This window comes from Vigna unguiculata, chromosome 3, assembly GCF_037176805.1.
Source record: "Vigna unguiculata cultivar grain cowpea cultivar isolate G323 ecotype 2 chromosome 3, ASM3717680v1, whole genome shotgun sequence".
NCBI classification, from domain to species: domain Eukaryota; kingdom Viridiplantae; phylum Streptophyta; class Magnoliopsida; order Fabales; family Fabaceae; genus Vigna; species Vigna unguiculata.
The window spans coordinates 66,478,123-66,494,544 of NC_140794.1; the positions used below are offsets into that span (position 1 = coordinate 66,478,123).

The 16,422-nt window shown below is 29.0% G+C and overlaps 2 protein-coding genes across 4 annotated transcripts; one reads left to right on the plus strand and one right to left on the minus strand.

Annotated features, from left to right (window-relative positions):
• Nucleotides 1–2,777: 2,777 nt before the first annotated feature.
• On the plus strand, nucleotides 2,778–4,138 carry LOC114179265 (putative glutathione S-transferase). Its single transcript, XM_028065531.2, has 2 exons — nucleotides 2,778–3,164; nucleotides 3,670–4,138. The coding sequence occupies exons 1-2, from the start codon at nucleotides 2,844–2,846 to the stop codon at nucleotides 4,006–4,008; spliced, it is 660 nt and encodes a 219-aa protein (XP_027921332.2). The 5' UTR covers nucleotides 2,778–2,843; the 3' UTR covers nucleotides 4,009–4,138.
• A 393-nt stretch (nucleotides 4,139–4,531) lies between these two features.
• LOC114179703 (uncharacterized) lies at nucleotides 4,532–11,182 on the minus strand. 3 transcript variants are annotated; one of them, XM_085671715.1, is made up of 4 exons: nucleotides 10,441–11,182; nucleotides 6,315–7,177; nucleotides 5,255–6,157; nucleotides 4,532–4,745 (listed from the first exon to the last, which is right to left on the minus strand). In XM_085671715.1, the coding sequence occupies exon 1, from the start codon at nucleotides 11,027–11,029 to the stop codon at nucleotides 10,445–10,447; it is 585 nt and encodes a 194-aa protein (XP_085527841.1). In that variant the 5' UTR covers nucleotides 11,030–11,182; the 3' UTR covers nucleotides 4,532–4,745; nucleotides 5,255–6,157; nucleotides 6,315–7,177; nucleotides 10,441–10,444. The 3 variants fall into 3 exon arrangements, with proteins under 3 accessions (XP_085527841.1, XP_027921921.1, XP_027921920.1); XM_028066120.2 differs by lacking the exon at nucleotides 4,532–4,745 and having other exon boundaries at nucleotides 5,135–6,157; nucleotides 6,315–6,531; nucleotides 7,119–7,177; XM_028066119.2 differs by lacking the exon at nucleotides 4,532–4,745 and having other exon boundaries at nucleotides 5,135–6,157.
• Between the last annotated feature and the right edge of the window lie 5,240 nt (nucleotides 11,183–16,422).

Consider the following 16,422-nt stretch of genomic DNA (forward strand, 5'->3'; position numbering starts at 1 on the left):
TATTAATAATTAGCGTACACACGGATGTGATGGCATTTGTGTATATGTATTTTTTAAAATATATATTAGTAGGTGATGATAATGTAATGTTATTAAGTTATATATAAAATAAAATTATATTTATTAAAAATAAAATGAAATATATCAGAAAAGATGAGAGAATAATTGTTGATAAATAGAGAAAAAGATAAAAGCATACGATATTATAAAATAATTTGTAAAAATAACGGTCAATTTTAAAAAAATTTATAAATAATTATATTTTAAAGGGTAAAATTGATATTTTAAAATATGGATACAAAAGAAGAAATTTTTTTAGGAATGACAACGGAACAGGGCGGGGACGGTTTCACTATCCCATACCTATCCCTATAAAAAAAAATTCATCCTCATCTCATACCCAAATCTAACGGTATCTCATCTCTATCTCTACCGGATAACGGGTATAATCTCGTACTCATACTCGTACCCATATTCTAACTATTTCACTAATAATTTTTATAAAAAAATACGATAAAAAAATATAATATTATCCGACAATATTAAATAAAATAAAAAATTGCACAACTACTATATAAAAAAATATATTATAAATATATAAAGAAAAAATAGGGATAACATTTTTGAAGAAAGGAAACATTCATATTCATATCATTAAATATTACGCTTTTCAATGACATTTGAATGAGTATCATAAATGTTAAACTTAGAAAGTTTGATTTAAAAATAAATAAATGATTACAGTTAACGAACTGATAACATTAATTGCTACACTTTTTTAATGCTTTTTATTTCCTAACGGATATTTAAAACGATTAACTTTTAATAACATATATAATATTTAAGAAATATAATTAAAGTATTATTTATGCAAAACAGATAAACTATCTGGTAACTTCTTTTATCATATTTTTAATTGGACAATTTTACTTTTGAATGGATAAAAAAAATTATCTAATAAAATAAATAATTGAATAATTTTTATATTTCAAAATAGTTAAATAAATTATCTTTTCAAAAATAATTGTTATACAATTTTTATAATTAAATAGTTCAATTGTCTGCACTCCACATACCAACAGGTGCAAGATTAACAAAGTAGATTGCAAGAAAAAAGAGACAATAACTTCGTATAATATGTGATAAATTTACAATTGAACAAATCAATCCATCTTGATGAATAGTGATAAACTTTTATTCAAACTGATCCGCTGTACTGAACGACATTTATGTTAACCTTAACCACCTACTCATCTATTAGCACAAACATATCCCTAACTAGGATTAAAAACATTTGAGTCGTAATTAGACAGACATTAATTAGGTGTCTGAGAAAAATTATAAATAAAAAATATGATTATTATAATTTTTATTAATTATAAAATTTATTGTTTTAATCATGCGCTGACTTTAACGTCGCAACACTTTAATAGGACCACCAATTGATCGAAGAACAGGAACACCTAAGTAACAACAAGCTATACAGGAGAAAAAAAAACATGAAAAATATCTAAGTGGATGTTTGATCCTTATATTTGATATATGAATGCTAAAAAATTTATTTTTTAAAAAATTGATATAACTTTATCAAAATAATATATTATTATTAATGATAAAATATTATGTTCCTTTAACAACAACTGATAATTAATTAATCCTAATTAATTATTTCTGAAATTTAAGTTTTTGAGAAATTTTTATATAATTACTCATATCTCAAAACATAAAGTAACTTTTTCATATAATAATTAATTAATGCATTTTATAATCAAATAATTATGAAACTTCAGAAACCAATTTTAAAATGACATAATAAATTATTTTTTAACATAATCAATTATTTGTAACTTTTTTTTATATAAAAAAACTACATAATCAATTATAATCTATATATTGTGAATCAAATAAAAACCAAATTTTGTTCAATTATAGATGGTCAATTACAAACTTATCACGACCGATTACATAATCATTAGTCTAAAAAAAATGAAACCAAGTTTCTACTTAAGTATATATATCTTAGAAAATATATTATATTATATAAAATTTTCAAACTACTGCAACTAAGTGAGAGATAGGAGATTTAAATGTAAGCTTTTCTACCGTGTAGTAGATTATTTGGCTTAATAATTTATTTACACATAAATTAATTGACTTAGTAATTTATATATATATATATGAATGATAATTTGTTCATCAATGTATTAAAGATTAAATTTATTTTTAGCATCTACATTTTAACATGAAATTATAATTTGTTTTTATCCTAAATTTATTTTGTTTTGTTTTCAAATTTTAAAAGTGATCAAGTATAATTCTTTTAGTCCGGTTACATTAAACTTTTATAGCGTGTCAAGCAGCATTTTAAATTTTAAATTAGTGTTTGAGTTATTTATAATATTTGATACATTTTACTTTTTATGTGAGTCTTAAGAGTTTTCTAACACGTAAATAATTAGTAATAAAGTTAGATTAAAAGAATTATATCCATTTAAATTTCAAGTTTGAAAATTAAAATATATCAAAATTTGAAAAAACTAATTCTAATTTAATTTCACATTTAATGACTAAAGACGTATTTAATTAATATATTAATTTCTTTACATTTCTTAACAGGATTAAACGTTATATTACATGTTGTTTTAAAATAATTATTAATTATTGATATAAAATAATTAAATATGTGTTATATCAGCATTAAATGACATTAAATTTTTTCTTGAAAAAATAAATGTATGAAGTCGGAAGTAACTTGAATTGGATGTTACTGCCTATAAATCGAAAGGTGTAAACAGGATCATAATGCTGTGAATCAGTGTTTTAGTTGAGAATTGTGTTTAACAATGGGGAATGATGAGGTTGTGTTGGTTGATTTTGATCTGAGCATGTTCTGTGTAAGAGTGAAGATTGCTCTGGCAGAGAAAGGTGTTGAGTTTGAGAGCAGGAAAGAGGATCTGGTGAACACCAAGAGTGAACTGCTTCTGCAAATGAACCCTGTTTACAAAATGGTTCCTGTTCTTATCCACAATGGCAAGCCAATCTCTGAATCTCTCATCATTGTTGAGTATATTGATGAGGTTTGGAGGGATAGGACTCCTCTTTTGCCCACTGATCCCTATCAGAGAGCTCAAGCCAGGTTCTGGGCTGATTTTGTTGATCATAAGGTAACCTCAGTTTTTATTTTTGAGTAATCATATTCATATCATATTCTTATATATTCATACTTTTTCCATTTTGTATTTCTTGTTCTTTCAAGAAATCAACAGCATAGTTTCTGTGCACCATTATTCTTCAATTTTACCCTCAAAGTATGTCACAGGTAGTGGCACCTCCCAATTTTACCCTTTAAGAATATATGATAGAAATTTGATTTCTGACCATGAAAAAAAAAAATCTGTAGATAGAAGAGTTGTCTCTCAGAAGGTACTTTCCATGGTTGCAAACTACAGGGATTTCTTGGATCTCTACCTTGATGGGAAAAAAAGAAGCTATTCTTGAGTTATTTGGCCACCATTTGACCAACTTTGTGTTGATTATTAATTTATTGATTTTGATCATAACATAAACCACTTTCTGACGTTCATGTTTTGGTGTAGTATTTGAATTTGAGAGTAGTTTGGTCCATTAAGTTTGAGAAACAGAGTTGTTATATTAATCTGAGTTATGCAGGTGCATGAAATTGGAAAGAGGATATGGACTGGGAAGATAGGTGAACATGAGGAAGATAAGAAGGAGTTAGTAGAGAATTTGAAGCAATTGGAAGAGGCTCTTGGGGACATGCCATATTTTGGAGGTCACACATTTGGGTTTGTTGATATTGCTTTGATTCCCTTTTACAAATGGTTCTCTTCTTATGAGAAAATTGGCAACTTCAAGCTCCACTGTCCAAAAATCACTGCTTGGGCAAACAGATGTTTGGTGAGAGAAAGTGTGTCCAAATATGTTTCTGATGAGAAGGATGTGAACGACTTTGTTCTGAGCTATAGGAAATTAATTGGGATGGACTGAGACACACAGAGACCAACTAAGAACAATGATAAAATGCTGAGTATGGGAAGTTTCTGCTTAGCAAAATTAATTATGCAATAAACTGAAATGAATTGAGTTAGTCATAGTTTGGCTTAGCTGCTTAAAATATCTTTGAATTTCTCCTTTGTTTTGATATGAAAGTTTTCGTTTCCATTTGTTGCATTTGCTTTGTTATTCCGAGCCACCGTTTGTTACTGTTGTTTACTAGGAACTTGGATGAGTTTTTGTCCTATTTTTCTTTTTTTCTAGAAAAAAGATTTAAAATTTTCATAAATTAAAATTGATTTATATACAACCTAAAAAAATCGAATTTTTAAAAATTTATATAGGAGTTTTACATAAACCAATTTTAATTTATGAAAAAGTAAATTCCATTTTTTTTTTCTTTTCTATTTCTCTTTATAAAATATTTTATCAAGAAACTCATCCTTACGTATCCTTCCATAGTATTGGTATATCTAGCTCCCTTGCTAGAAAAATGAAACAAATCGTATTCATAAAATATTACACTATTTACAACGTAAGAGGGTCAATGATAAATTCCGGTGGATACAACTACTGATTGTCACAAATCATGTAAACCTTTTTCATTTTCTGAAAACAACATGACCCCAAAAAAATCTGTGATTAGGCAGCTTCAGTAAATCTATTTGCAGATTGCTATAGTCAATCAAACTCCGAGTCGAATGCTCCCAAGATAAAATCTCCAAAGAGCCCTGCAACCCATTGCAGAGGTATCTCATGAAAGTGAAAACTGATTTGTAATCTCAGCAAATTCGTGGAGAATAGGAGGTAAAAGGCATCAATACAAAGTACAAACATAATTTGCGGCATATAAAACTAAACTAATTAAAAGTATAGAATGAAAACATTGACGGATCTTTGATGATAATATCCCCAATTTATAAATTAACTTGGTTCGGAAGCCAGACATGTCTTCAGCCATAAGGGGATACTACAAACCTGCACATTATCTGATGGAAAAACTTTAAGATTAAATGTCATGCTAATCCAGAGTCACCCATTTTCATGCAAGTGTTCCATACAAACAATCTTCTATAGTCATATCTCACTCTAAAAATAAGCTCAGTCAAAAAAAAAAAAATTAAGGAGGAAACAATTACATTGAATCATTGTGTAAATATACAGACAAGATGATGAAAAAATGGGTCCTAAGATTGGAGCTTACAGTGCAAAAACAAATTTGAGACTAATTAGAGGTAACCTGATGGTGATCTTCCCATAATATTGCGCATGAAGATTAACTCCTTATGTATTCTAAGCTTGCTTTACATCATTATTAACCCTCCCTAAACCTCTGGGACGATCAGCCTCCTTGATCTTTACAGAGCAAAGACTGCTATTGGCTCAATAACCCGTCATCAGAATTCGTAGAAGCCAAGGATCTAAATCAAGCCCACAGGCACTGATGGATACCAAGCAACTGCTAGTTCAGTCGTTTCTTACTTGAGAGGATACAGATTCAAAAGCTTCTATGGCAGCTTCATAACCCTTGTTCCAACAAGCCTTGTAACGGAGGCTCTTCCAAATGTTGCACAGTTATGATTTTATTCTTCAATTTCAACTTGGCCAACTTAATCCTCACATCTTCACATTATTCTGAAAATCAAAGTTCCATCCCACAGGGTATTTCCCCGTTTAGGGCTCCCAGAAGTGCTTTCTTAACTACCATCAGATAATCATCCAAGCCATGTGGATCGCAATGTGACTCTAATTTATTCTTGCAGAACTTCCCCCCTTGTTGAAATTCTCATGGTCGACCTTTTGTCCCAATACCTTCTTCATTACATTTAGAAGCCTCTTTGTCCAGTTGACCTCCAACCTTTCTATTTTGTCCTACACGTGCCCCAATTTGTTATCCATGCCAGAAAAGAATTCTGCTCAGTTCGGGCTCCCATTCCTTCAAGTTTTTCCTCCAACATATCCATCCTTCTTGTCGCCGAAGTCATGGTTCATTTAGTAAATACTAAGCCAAGTGTCCTCCAGAGCACAAAGATGCTAGAGAGAAAAAATTAGAGGAACTTCTACTGGAACAAAGGCATCTATGCAAAAGGCTCCTGAACCCATCCTTTTTTATGACATACTGTACAACAGATGCCAAGTGTTGCTGCCAAGTACATGAAAATATTACGTCAGAGTAAATCAAATGCCAAAAGTTAAACAAAGGTGTTTCTTTATTAAAGTACCAAAAATAGGCAAGGAGGACTATTACTAACAACGAACTTTTAAACCCAATATCAGTAAAGATTGAAAAAGTTGTGTACCTGTTCAGGTGATAACAGGAGAATCATGGAAACAATTTGCACAATTCCAGTAGTGCCCACATGTCAATTTTAGAGCATTTGGCGGAAGTAGTTCCTGTATGCAGCTCTCAATTTGCAATTATCTAGTGAATTGGGTCAGAAAGAAATGTGGGAGTCTTTACTGGTCATTGGTTGAATCTTGAATCCATTCGGGATTGTGGTAGCTTCTTCTGGAGTTCTGCTAATGGTTATCATTAGACCTTCGTCATGTTGAATGTTACTTGTTCATACTTCTTCCTTTTTTACATAATATATTTAAGGATTCTTTTTACCCTATATAGCATATGTATAAATTATAATGTACCTATCTCTTCAATCTTAACGAATTTTGTTTTAAAAAAGCAACAAATACGGATCAACAAGAAAAATAGATAAAAATAAAGAACCTTGTTCGTGATTCTGATGAGTTTAATTGAATTGTAATACATATACATATAACAAAGTTGAACACAATCATACGAATAGTGATATCCGAAATATGTCTTGTCCTGACTTTTGTTTGCCAAAATTGAACACAATTTATCATGTTGAAGCTGTGGAATAGGACTTAGGTATAAGACATACAATACAACTTCCATTATTGCTAGGTACAAGTACATTACTAGAGCAAATGATGTAAAATGATAAAAAGCCCATTATTTCCCTCTAAAGTCTAAATGGCATAGCAAATGACAGAATAAAAATATAGGGTTAAATCAAGTATAATGGAAAAATTAACGTTTTACTAAAAAGGAAATTGAAAGGCAAGGGTTGTAATGTATCTACCTTCTGAGATGTAAGTTTCTCTCGCATATGTTATCTGTTTTACATGGTGAATTTCTCATCTGGAAGAACAGATTAAGTATTAACAGCACCCATGAACAGATTAACGAGAGAAATTGTAGCAAAAAAAATGCGTTATAAACCCTGAATCAATTTATGTATTTAACAGTTTAAATAGTAAGTCACTAGGAATGATAAACAATGCTATAAGAATATTCAAAAATCACACCCACTAATTTGACCTATATTTAGAAAACATGTCACACTTCAACAGAAGAAAATTAAAACAAATGAAATATAACATAAATGAATGTTTTGAGATTTTAGCTTATGTTTTTTATGCATTTTTGGCAAATGCTGGGCATACTGTGGAATCACATCCAATAACTAGCATATTGTAATGATAAACAAGCCCAGTATAACATTCAAAATCACACCCTGTAGTTTGATCTGTAATAATAAAATTTCCAATTTCAAAAGAAGAAAATTAAAAGAAATGAAATATAACATCAAATCAATGTTTTGAAAATTTAGCTTATTGTTCTTGGTGAATGATTTATTATGCTTTTATGGCAAATTCTAGGTATGCTTGGATCATTCATTAACAGCATTAATGGCTTAATATTTTTAGCAAATGCTAGGTATGTTTTGTAAAGAGGCAAAGTAATTGTGGCAATTTTTTTGTTAATAGATTTAGTTGTTGAGTGGAAATAAAGAGGCAGAATATATATGCACTTTGCAATATGTGCTACTACTGCATGTGACTATGATGCTAATTTTCAAGGTTTCTTTGGATTAACATCTGATTTAAGACAATATTAGGCACTTAATTTGATAGTGTTTAGGTTTCATCTTAAAATCAATTGACATTAATTAAGTGAAGTTTCCCAACAAGTATATGAAGTACGCAATGAGGAAATTTTCAACACCCCCTTCACAGATGTCTATTGGACCAAACGATACATGAAGAAAACTATAAAAACAATAGAAATCTCCCTCCACAAACCACAAAAGTGGGCTATGGCCTCTAATACCAAGTTGAAAAGGAATGAAATTTCAAATATTATTCATTGATATGAAATACAAGCACTAATATACTAATATTGTCTAATCATAATAGAAATATAGTGTCCTAGTAATTACTGGCTATCAACTTCAGAGATATGCGCAGGAAGCATTCTGTTCTAAATTAATGCTAATCACGTATTTACAACAGATAGCAGACCTGTGATCAAGCAGGTTTATGTTAGAAAAAAAAGGTGAATTGGGCATGAACCTAATTAGACCCACTAAGGGTGGGTTGCAGTTATAAACTGCAGACAAGGAGTTGCCTATAAAATAGGAATCGCTGTAAATGGTTTGAGGGAACTTTTGGTGATTAAGAAACCAAAGTAAGAAGTGGATCCACACCTCACAAAAACATCTGGAATCGTGAATTACTTCCTGGGGCCTTCAACCTGGTTTTATTCAATACGGAAATGTTCTTTCTCATCATTATGATACCAGTTCCATCAATCAGTACCAGAACCTTTCGACCACTTCTCTCAACTAAAAAATCGGGAAAGTTGATGGGTGACTGGCATTGCAGTGTCCACTCAAAACTAGTCAAAGGGTTAGTGCACAGCTAGCCCGCATGGGCACCAAGGCTAGAGAGTGTAGTGGAATGTTAAGATCCAAATTCCAGTTGCATGTTTAGTGCGGGGTTTATAAGACCCTGGGCTCTTCAATTACAATAACTAGCTTATGCAGTGTTGTTCTCTCCAGATTATTTTCATAATTTCTATTAAAGAAGCACATGGCCTCTCAATAACGAATAAGCAACTTGAGCAGAATGGTGCTGGTGTTGGAGTGTTCACCCAAGACTCGTCAAAGAGTGCGTGCATAACTTGTTGGGGCTGCTAAACATAGAGATGTTAGGATCCAATTGCAATTTAAGTGTGGGGTCTATAAAGCCTTGAACAGTGGGATCTCTTTTCAACTACAGTAGAAAGAACAGAACTTTATTGAAGAGCAGAACAGAAATGGAAAATAGAATTCTCCTCCAGGGATTTCCCCTCCACAAAGGACCCCTCCTTTTCACTTAAAAAGATTTACAAAAATAACTCTGACCAAATCTAAGTCCCCTATTTATAATAAAACTAACTAGTTAACTGGTCCAACTAACTAATGGAATAATGGAATACCAGCCTTCATTATTCATCTCTCATTACGCATCCTAACAACAGGGGGTGATAGTGTCTGGTGTCTACCACAACCACAAAAAAACAGATGGATAAACAAGCACTTGAAAAAAAAAGAGGAACTTGCTGAAATACAGCAGTTTGAAGATAACATAAAAATAAAATGAATGGTTGAAATCGTCTTAATAAAAAAGTCAACAATATGGTGGTAAACAATTCTGTATACCTGGCCTTTCAAAAGGCAGTATTCCAAGTTCATCGACTCATGTTTGAATGAAGGCAAGAAATATGTTAAGCTCTTATAAATTATATATCCTCCCTCCATCACTTCCACTGATTTGGATTGATCTTATTGTGTCAAGAAACCTATTGTGCTTCTTTCAAGTGATCCATTCCCAGAGGAAATCTGGAAGTAGATTTCAAGACACTTATGAAAGAAACTGTGCGCTGCACTTCTAGGTTATCATTTCAGTCTCTATATAAAGTAAATTGGTCATCCATTACGTACAGGAAGCTAACCAACAGATTATGATTGTAAAATCCTAACTGACAATAGCTGCCCAACCAACATTCTTTTCTTGTTTATGTATGTGCTATCACCAAAACCGACTGTGGCAGGAAAAGAGGAAAAGGAAAACAAACATGGAAATTTTGAATCCAATTGAGACATGGTACAAGAAAGATTATCCTCTTCTATTCAATCAGAATTCAAGGCAAGGAATAGCTGTGGTGAAAATATTATCTACTACTACATGTCCACAAAATGGAGGCAACCGGACACACAATTACTGGTGAAGCAGATTGATAAACATAGATAAACCATGATACACAAGAGCACATCCATTCTATACAACATACAGCCAATATCCAATTATTCATCATGTAATTCACTTTTGAAATGACAAATTGTTGCATCATATTATGGTAGGTATCACAACATGGCATGCAACTGCATTTGAATTTGGTAAAACACAAGTAGCAGTGCTCGATACTTCAATATTCCAATGATGCAACCAGCCACCCCACAAACTAACCCTACCCAAAAAACCCACAAGAATCAATTCCACAACACCATAACAACAACAAATTCATCATTCCAAATCTTATTGCAATGTTTAATGGCAATGGATTGGACGAAGAAGTACACTATTAGGCGCCGCGCCGCCGTCCACCAGCAGAAGCATTCCCGTTCAGCTCCTCGTCTTGCTCCCGGGCGAGGATCTCGGCGAGATGCTCCAGAGCCTCCTTGGCCCTCTTCCTGGCCACAGCTGCCTCCCTGGCACGGCGCTCCGCATCAAAGCGCGCCGCAGCAGCAGCCTTGCTCATGGAGAGAGCCGCGATCCGCGCAGCTGCGACGAGGACCTTGGCCGACTGGACATCTACTGCTCCAGTCTTGCGGTCTGGGGGACTGAAGAAAGTGAAGTTGGAGTCGAGACAAATAGGACAAAAGAAAGGTGGCGTGGACTCAGCAGCGGTGGTGGAGGGGAAGACACAAGATCGGTGGGCGATGGAGGGGCAGCGGACGCACATGAGGCGGTGGTGCGGAGCGAGGAGAGAGTCTTCGTGGAGGTCGAAGCAGATAGGGCAGAAGAGGCCAGGGTGCTGCTTGAGGACACAGTTAGTGCAGTAGCGACGGGTGTGGGCGCGGTGGCGGATGTTGTGGATGGTGAGAGATAGGGTTTGCGTGGCGCCGCAGATGTCGCAGTTCGACGGAGAGGCTTGCCGAGAGTTCATGGCGGAGGAGGACGAAGAGAGAACGTGTACGGACTTGTCCAGTTCCAACGGTAACCCTAGAAATTCAACACTGAAAAGAACTAGGATTGGGAAAATGGTGGGAACGACTAAGCATTCTTTCACCAACTGTTTTTTCTTTTCTTTTGATCTCCTCTTGTTAGCTTAATCATTATCATGTTTTTCCCAATTTTCTTTATCCTATCTAAAATTGTTAAAATATAGGTTTAATTGTTTATTTAAACCATGATTAAGTTATTACATTGGACATAATCAAATCATGATTAAAGTTTGGTTTTAAGGAAGTGAGATTAAGGATGCAACTCTAATGTGAAAATATTTTTCAATCTAACAAAACATGAAATTGAATTTACTCCTTAAACTGAATTTAATTCTTTTTAAACTGAATACAAGACCTTTTTGGACCAAATTCATCCTGACCAGTTATAACTTATAAGAGAAAAAAATTAATTTATTTACAAGATAAAAATAACTCATTTGTATATTAAAGAATAATAATTTAGGAAAACTATATAAAAAATTTCTAAGATTTAGCTTTAGAGAAAAATCTGTTTTTATTTTGTTCACTTAAAAATTGTTTCATAAAATACTCTTAATTGTTTAATTGTGCAGAAAAAAAAAATGACAGTTTAACTGAACTGCGGCTTGAAGAATTTTAGAATGAGAATCAAGCATAATTTTTCTAATGATAGTGTGTATTGAACTTATTTAAATAATTTTTTTTTGAAATGAATTAAAATGTCATTTTTCATAGGTAATAATACCACAAAAATTTAATGCATGTGTTAGAAAGATTATTTAATGATGTAAGTTGTCTTTAATATTCTTTTCTTGATGCTATGTAATCAATCTGACTTTATTTAGGATGATAAAAACTAACATAATCTTAAATTATTTATATTATCATTATCCTTAATTATTAATCACTAATAAAGGAAATTTATTTTTTGATGTACATAATTTTCTTTATAGTTTTACTTTTCAAATAAATATTTTTTATAATTTTACAAATTTAATTTAATTATTTTTTAAAATTAAATAATTACTCAAAATACAAAAATTTATTTTCTAATTTTATTTTTTTGGTAACTACTTTTTGTAATTCAAATAATTAATTTATAATGAGAAAATAACGTATGCAACAAAAATTATATTTTTTTATTTTTTATTATTTTTTATCAAAAATATTTTATAAATTATTAATACTTTTACTTTAAAAATTAAAAACCATTTTATAATTTAATAAAAAAATTTATAATAAAAAAATATAAACACAAATACATATAACACATGTATTTAACTGCTATTATTAATGAAAAAATATCCTCATTTATAATTTTTATTTATTTAAAGTATTTCTCAAAACTTTACATTTTTCATCGTATTGTTACTTTAATTCATTGTTTTCATATTTTTTTTCATAAACATACAGACACTTACAAAAATGAGAGAACTGCGTATTTAAATTTATGTAATATTGCGTTTTATGAAAACAATGAACTTTTGATTAAAATTTTTATTTTTATACAATATAAAATTCAATTTTAAATGATTTGATAGATAGTTTAAGAATTTGAAAATATTTACGTCATAATAACAAAATACTGTAACTAATAAATAAATATTAGTTAAACAAAATTATTAATATTCCAATTTCATTTTCACTTTAAATAAATATATAAAAAACATATGCATTCTTTTTCTCAATTTTTAGTAATATTTTAGAAAACAAAATTGTAAATATAGCTAAAGATGTTTAAAAGCGTGTCTTAATATTTTTTAACTATATTATATAATTTATTTATTTTTGTGAGACCCACTTTTATTTCATGTTTTAGGCTTAGTTTAAGTTAAAAGATCTAAGATCTAAGTGTAAAAATTATTAAAAATCATACATCAATGTTTAAATTTGAATAATTGAGTCTAAAGTGTCATTGTGTAATGGGTTAGTTGATATTGTTTGACTTGGTGTAATTGGTGCATTGTTTTTTTAATGATATATATATATATATATATATATATATATATATATATATATATATATATATATATTTGCAATTAACTTGCCATTTTTTCTTTGTGTTTGTTTACTCTGTGTCCTTTTTACAATAATCACCAAATTTTGATGTGAATAGATGTGGAGATTTTTGGAAATCATTTCAATGGTAGAGATGTTGTTTAGACTAGGAGGTAGTTATTGCTTTTTGGAACACCTCCTTGAAAAAACAATTTTAATTGTAATTCTTTGTTCTATTGAACAATCTTTTTATCAAAGTATTTAATGTTTAAGTTCTATTTAGGACATCGTTTTGTGTCTATGGTACTCCTATTTTGGTATATCTTGGATAACTGTAAAAGATTGATTCTCATATACTCTTGTCGCCTGATCTACTTTATATTATAATATGTGATGGTTTATTTATTAAAATTATTTATTAAATGAGATATCACAATTTTAGTTTAATTTTATAAAAAAAATGACACCTTATTTAATTTTGGCATCATTATCCATATCTACTGTATTATTTTTTTTATGTTTCTTTTTTAAGTTTTTGTTAAACCCGGTTTCTTTCTTCATTTATCGAGTTATTATTATTTTTTTCTTTATTTTGTCCAAAGTACAAATACTTTGAAAATTCTATAAAAAAGTGCATATTGCAGTTTATTTAAGATTACAAGTTTTTCGAACAATTAATATTGGAACAACAATATTCAGATTAATGAAAAGACAATTAGCAAGGTTGATAACATATTTACCTTATATAAATTAATTACTTAATATACATAGTAGCCCAATAAATATATTAATGTTTCCATTTCATTTTTATAATATAACTTTTTCAAAATTAAATGATAAAATAATTAATATTGTATCATAACTAAAGAGTGCTTCTTGATATTGCTTATTATTTTAAATAGTTCATATTTTTAATTCTGCAAGATCAAAATCGACGTCCGATTTAATCATATATAAAGGAGTGCTTCTTGTTATCTATGACTATATATCTATAACTATATATAAAGGAGATTCCATTTTTTGTGTTCACATTTCATAATTCCAACTTTACCCTTTATAACTTAATTATTTATTAAATTTTTAAAAAATAACGATTACTTTTACAAGTTTTTATAAAACTATTTACTTATTTCCTTTTTTTTTCAACAGTTATTTTTCTCATAATTTCTCCATATATTTCACTTTATTTTTTATAAATATATTTTTATTTTGTTTATTAACTTATTCAAAAAATACGTACACACAGGCGCGATCGCGTCTGTGTTTATGCTAGTTTATTATATTATTATTATTTATTAGTTTTAATGTTATTATTACATTTATTATTATTATTATTATTATTTATTAGTTTTAATGTTATTATTACATTAGTAATGTCATTATTATTAGGGTTAAGAATGTTTTTAGTCCCTAAACTTTAACTTAAAATTGGAATTCGTCCATGTCTGAAACTTCGATATATTTTGGTCCTTACACTTTATAAATGAATGAATATAGTCCTTTTAACCCAATTATGTTAATTTTTTTTTTATGTGTCAAACGCTTTTCATATTAGTATTGAAGTTTTTTACACTATTTGACATATTCTTCAATCAATATCTACTGAGAACTATGTTCGACACTTCAAACAAAATTATAAGTAATTGAGTTAAAAGAATTATATTAATTTATTTTAAAAGTTTAGGAACCAAAATATATTAAAGTTTTCGATAGGACGAATTCCAACTTTAGGTCAAAGTTCAGGGATTAACTAGTGAAAACACAGCGCGTTTGTATTTGTATTTTTTATTTTTTACAAAAAATTGAGTTAAGATCAATTAAAGATATATAATTAATTTTTAAAATAGTTGTTAAATGTAAAATTAGAAAAAAAAATATGCATTTTTTTTTAAATAACTGTTAAAGATAAAAAAAAGGTTTTAGAAGAACAATTAATGATAAATTATTTATAAAATAATTAAAGATAAAACTGAAATAACAAAAAATATTGTTATATATATATATATATTATAGATATAATTAATATTATTATTAATTATCCACAAGGTCTAATAAAAATAATAATAATAATAATTATTAATAATTTAGTTGTTAATTTATATATATATATATATATATATATATATATATATATATATATTTTGCATAAGTACATAACGTGAGATTGGAAAAGAAATCAAACAAAATTAATTGAAAGTACATTGATAGAAAGTACATTACTTAAAAGTTCATAATTTAAATAATAATACTTAAATAATTTTAATTAAACAATAATACTTATCTAAAGACTTTCGATCACCCTTAGTCATTATGTTATGTTATACAACTTATTCTAATAGTAGAGGTATATTAATATTAGAAAAAATAGCCACTTTTTTCTTAAATATAATTTCATAATTAATTTAATAAATGTATATTAGTATTGAGAAATTTTGTTTACGACATTTTTTCCTTAAATACAGTTTTATAATTATTTTAATAGAGAAATATTAGTATTGAAAAGAAAAGAATTGAGACTTTTTTACTTGTTCTCTTTAATAGCGTATTGGATATAACCTCACCCACCTTTGGTCAACAATGTAGGTTTGCAATGACACTGACTCCATCATGTAGATTTTAGGAGTGTAGGAAATCTCTCAGGTTAACGAATGTAGATACATGCTGCATTCATGTTTATAAAGCAAAATGCAAAATACATTATTACATTCACAGTTAAGGATTCATGTTTATAAAGCAAAATGCAAAATACATTTTAAAAAGTCGTACATTTAAATAAAAACATACTTGTTAAGTTTGAATCTAAACAAATTAGATGGACGTTTAGGTAAATGTGTATATACTAGATTATCTTTCTCTCTCATCTTCATTTGTGTAAAGATGAGAATATCTCATTATCTTTCACATCCATTTAAACAAATCATATTTAATCTTCGGGAACAAACAAGTTTTATCCTTTCTCATTTATCCTCTTAATCAACAAATCCCTATAAACAAACACAATATTCAAATTTGGAGACTAAAATATATTACAGTTTCAAATAAATACAAATTTAAATTTGACATCTAAATTATTGATTAAAAAACACATTTAACCATTTTACAAAGTCAAATTACGTTTATGTCTCTGTTAAAAGTAAATAAACAAATAAATAAAATAATGTGTAAAATAATTTTCCAAGAAACGTGGAAATTTTAAAATACTTTAAATAAAAAGGAATACAATAGTTAATAAATATACATTGAAATTATTAAAAAATTACTTAATTATATTTTTAGTTTCTATATTTTACAAAATCTATGATTTAACTTTTTTATTTTTTTTCTTGTTTATTAGTTATACCATATTTTGATTATGAAT

Bases quoted from the DNA above. Each gene is read 5' to 3' on its own strand.
- LOC114179265 (XM_028065531.2), top strand. From the start codon at position 2,844: ATGGGGAATGATGAGGTTGTGTTGGTTGATTTTGATCTGAGCATGTTC. The intron at 3,165-3,669 runs GTAACCTCAGTT...TGAGTTATGCAG, and splicing joins CTGATTTTGTTGATCATAAG to GTGCATGAAATTGGAAAGAG.
- LOC114179703 (XM_085671715.1), bottom strand. From the start codon at position 11,029: ATGAACTCTCGGCAAGCCTCTCCGTCGAACTGCGACATCTGCGGCGCC.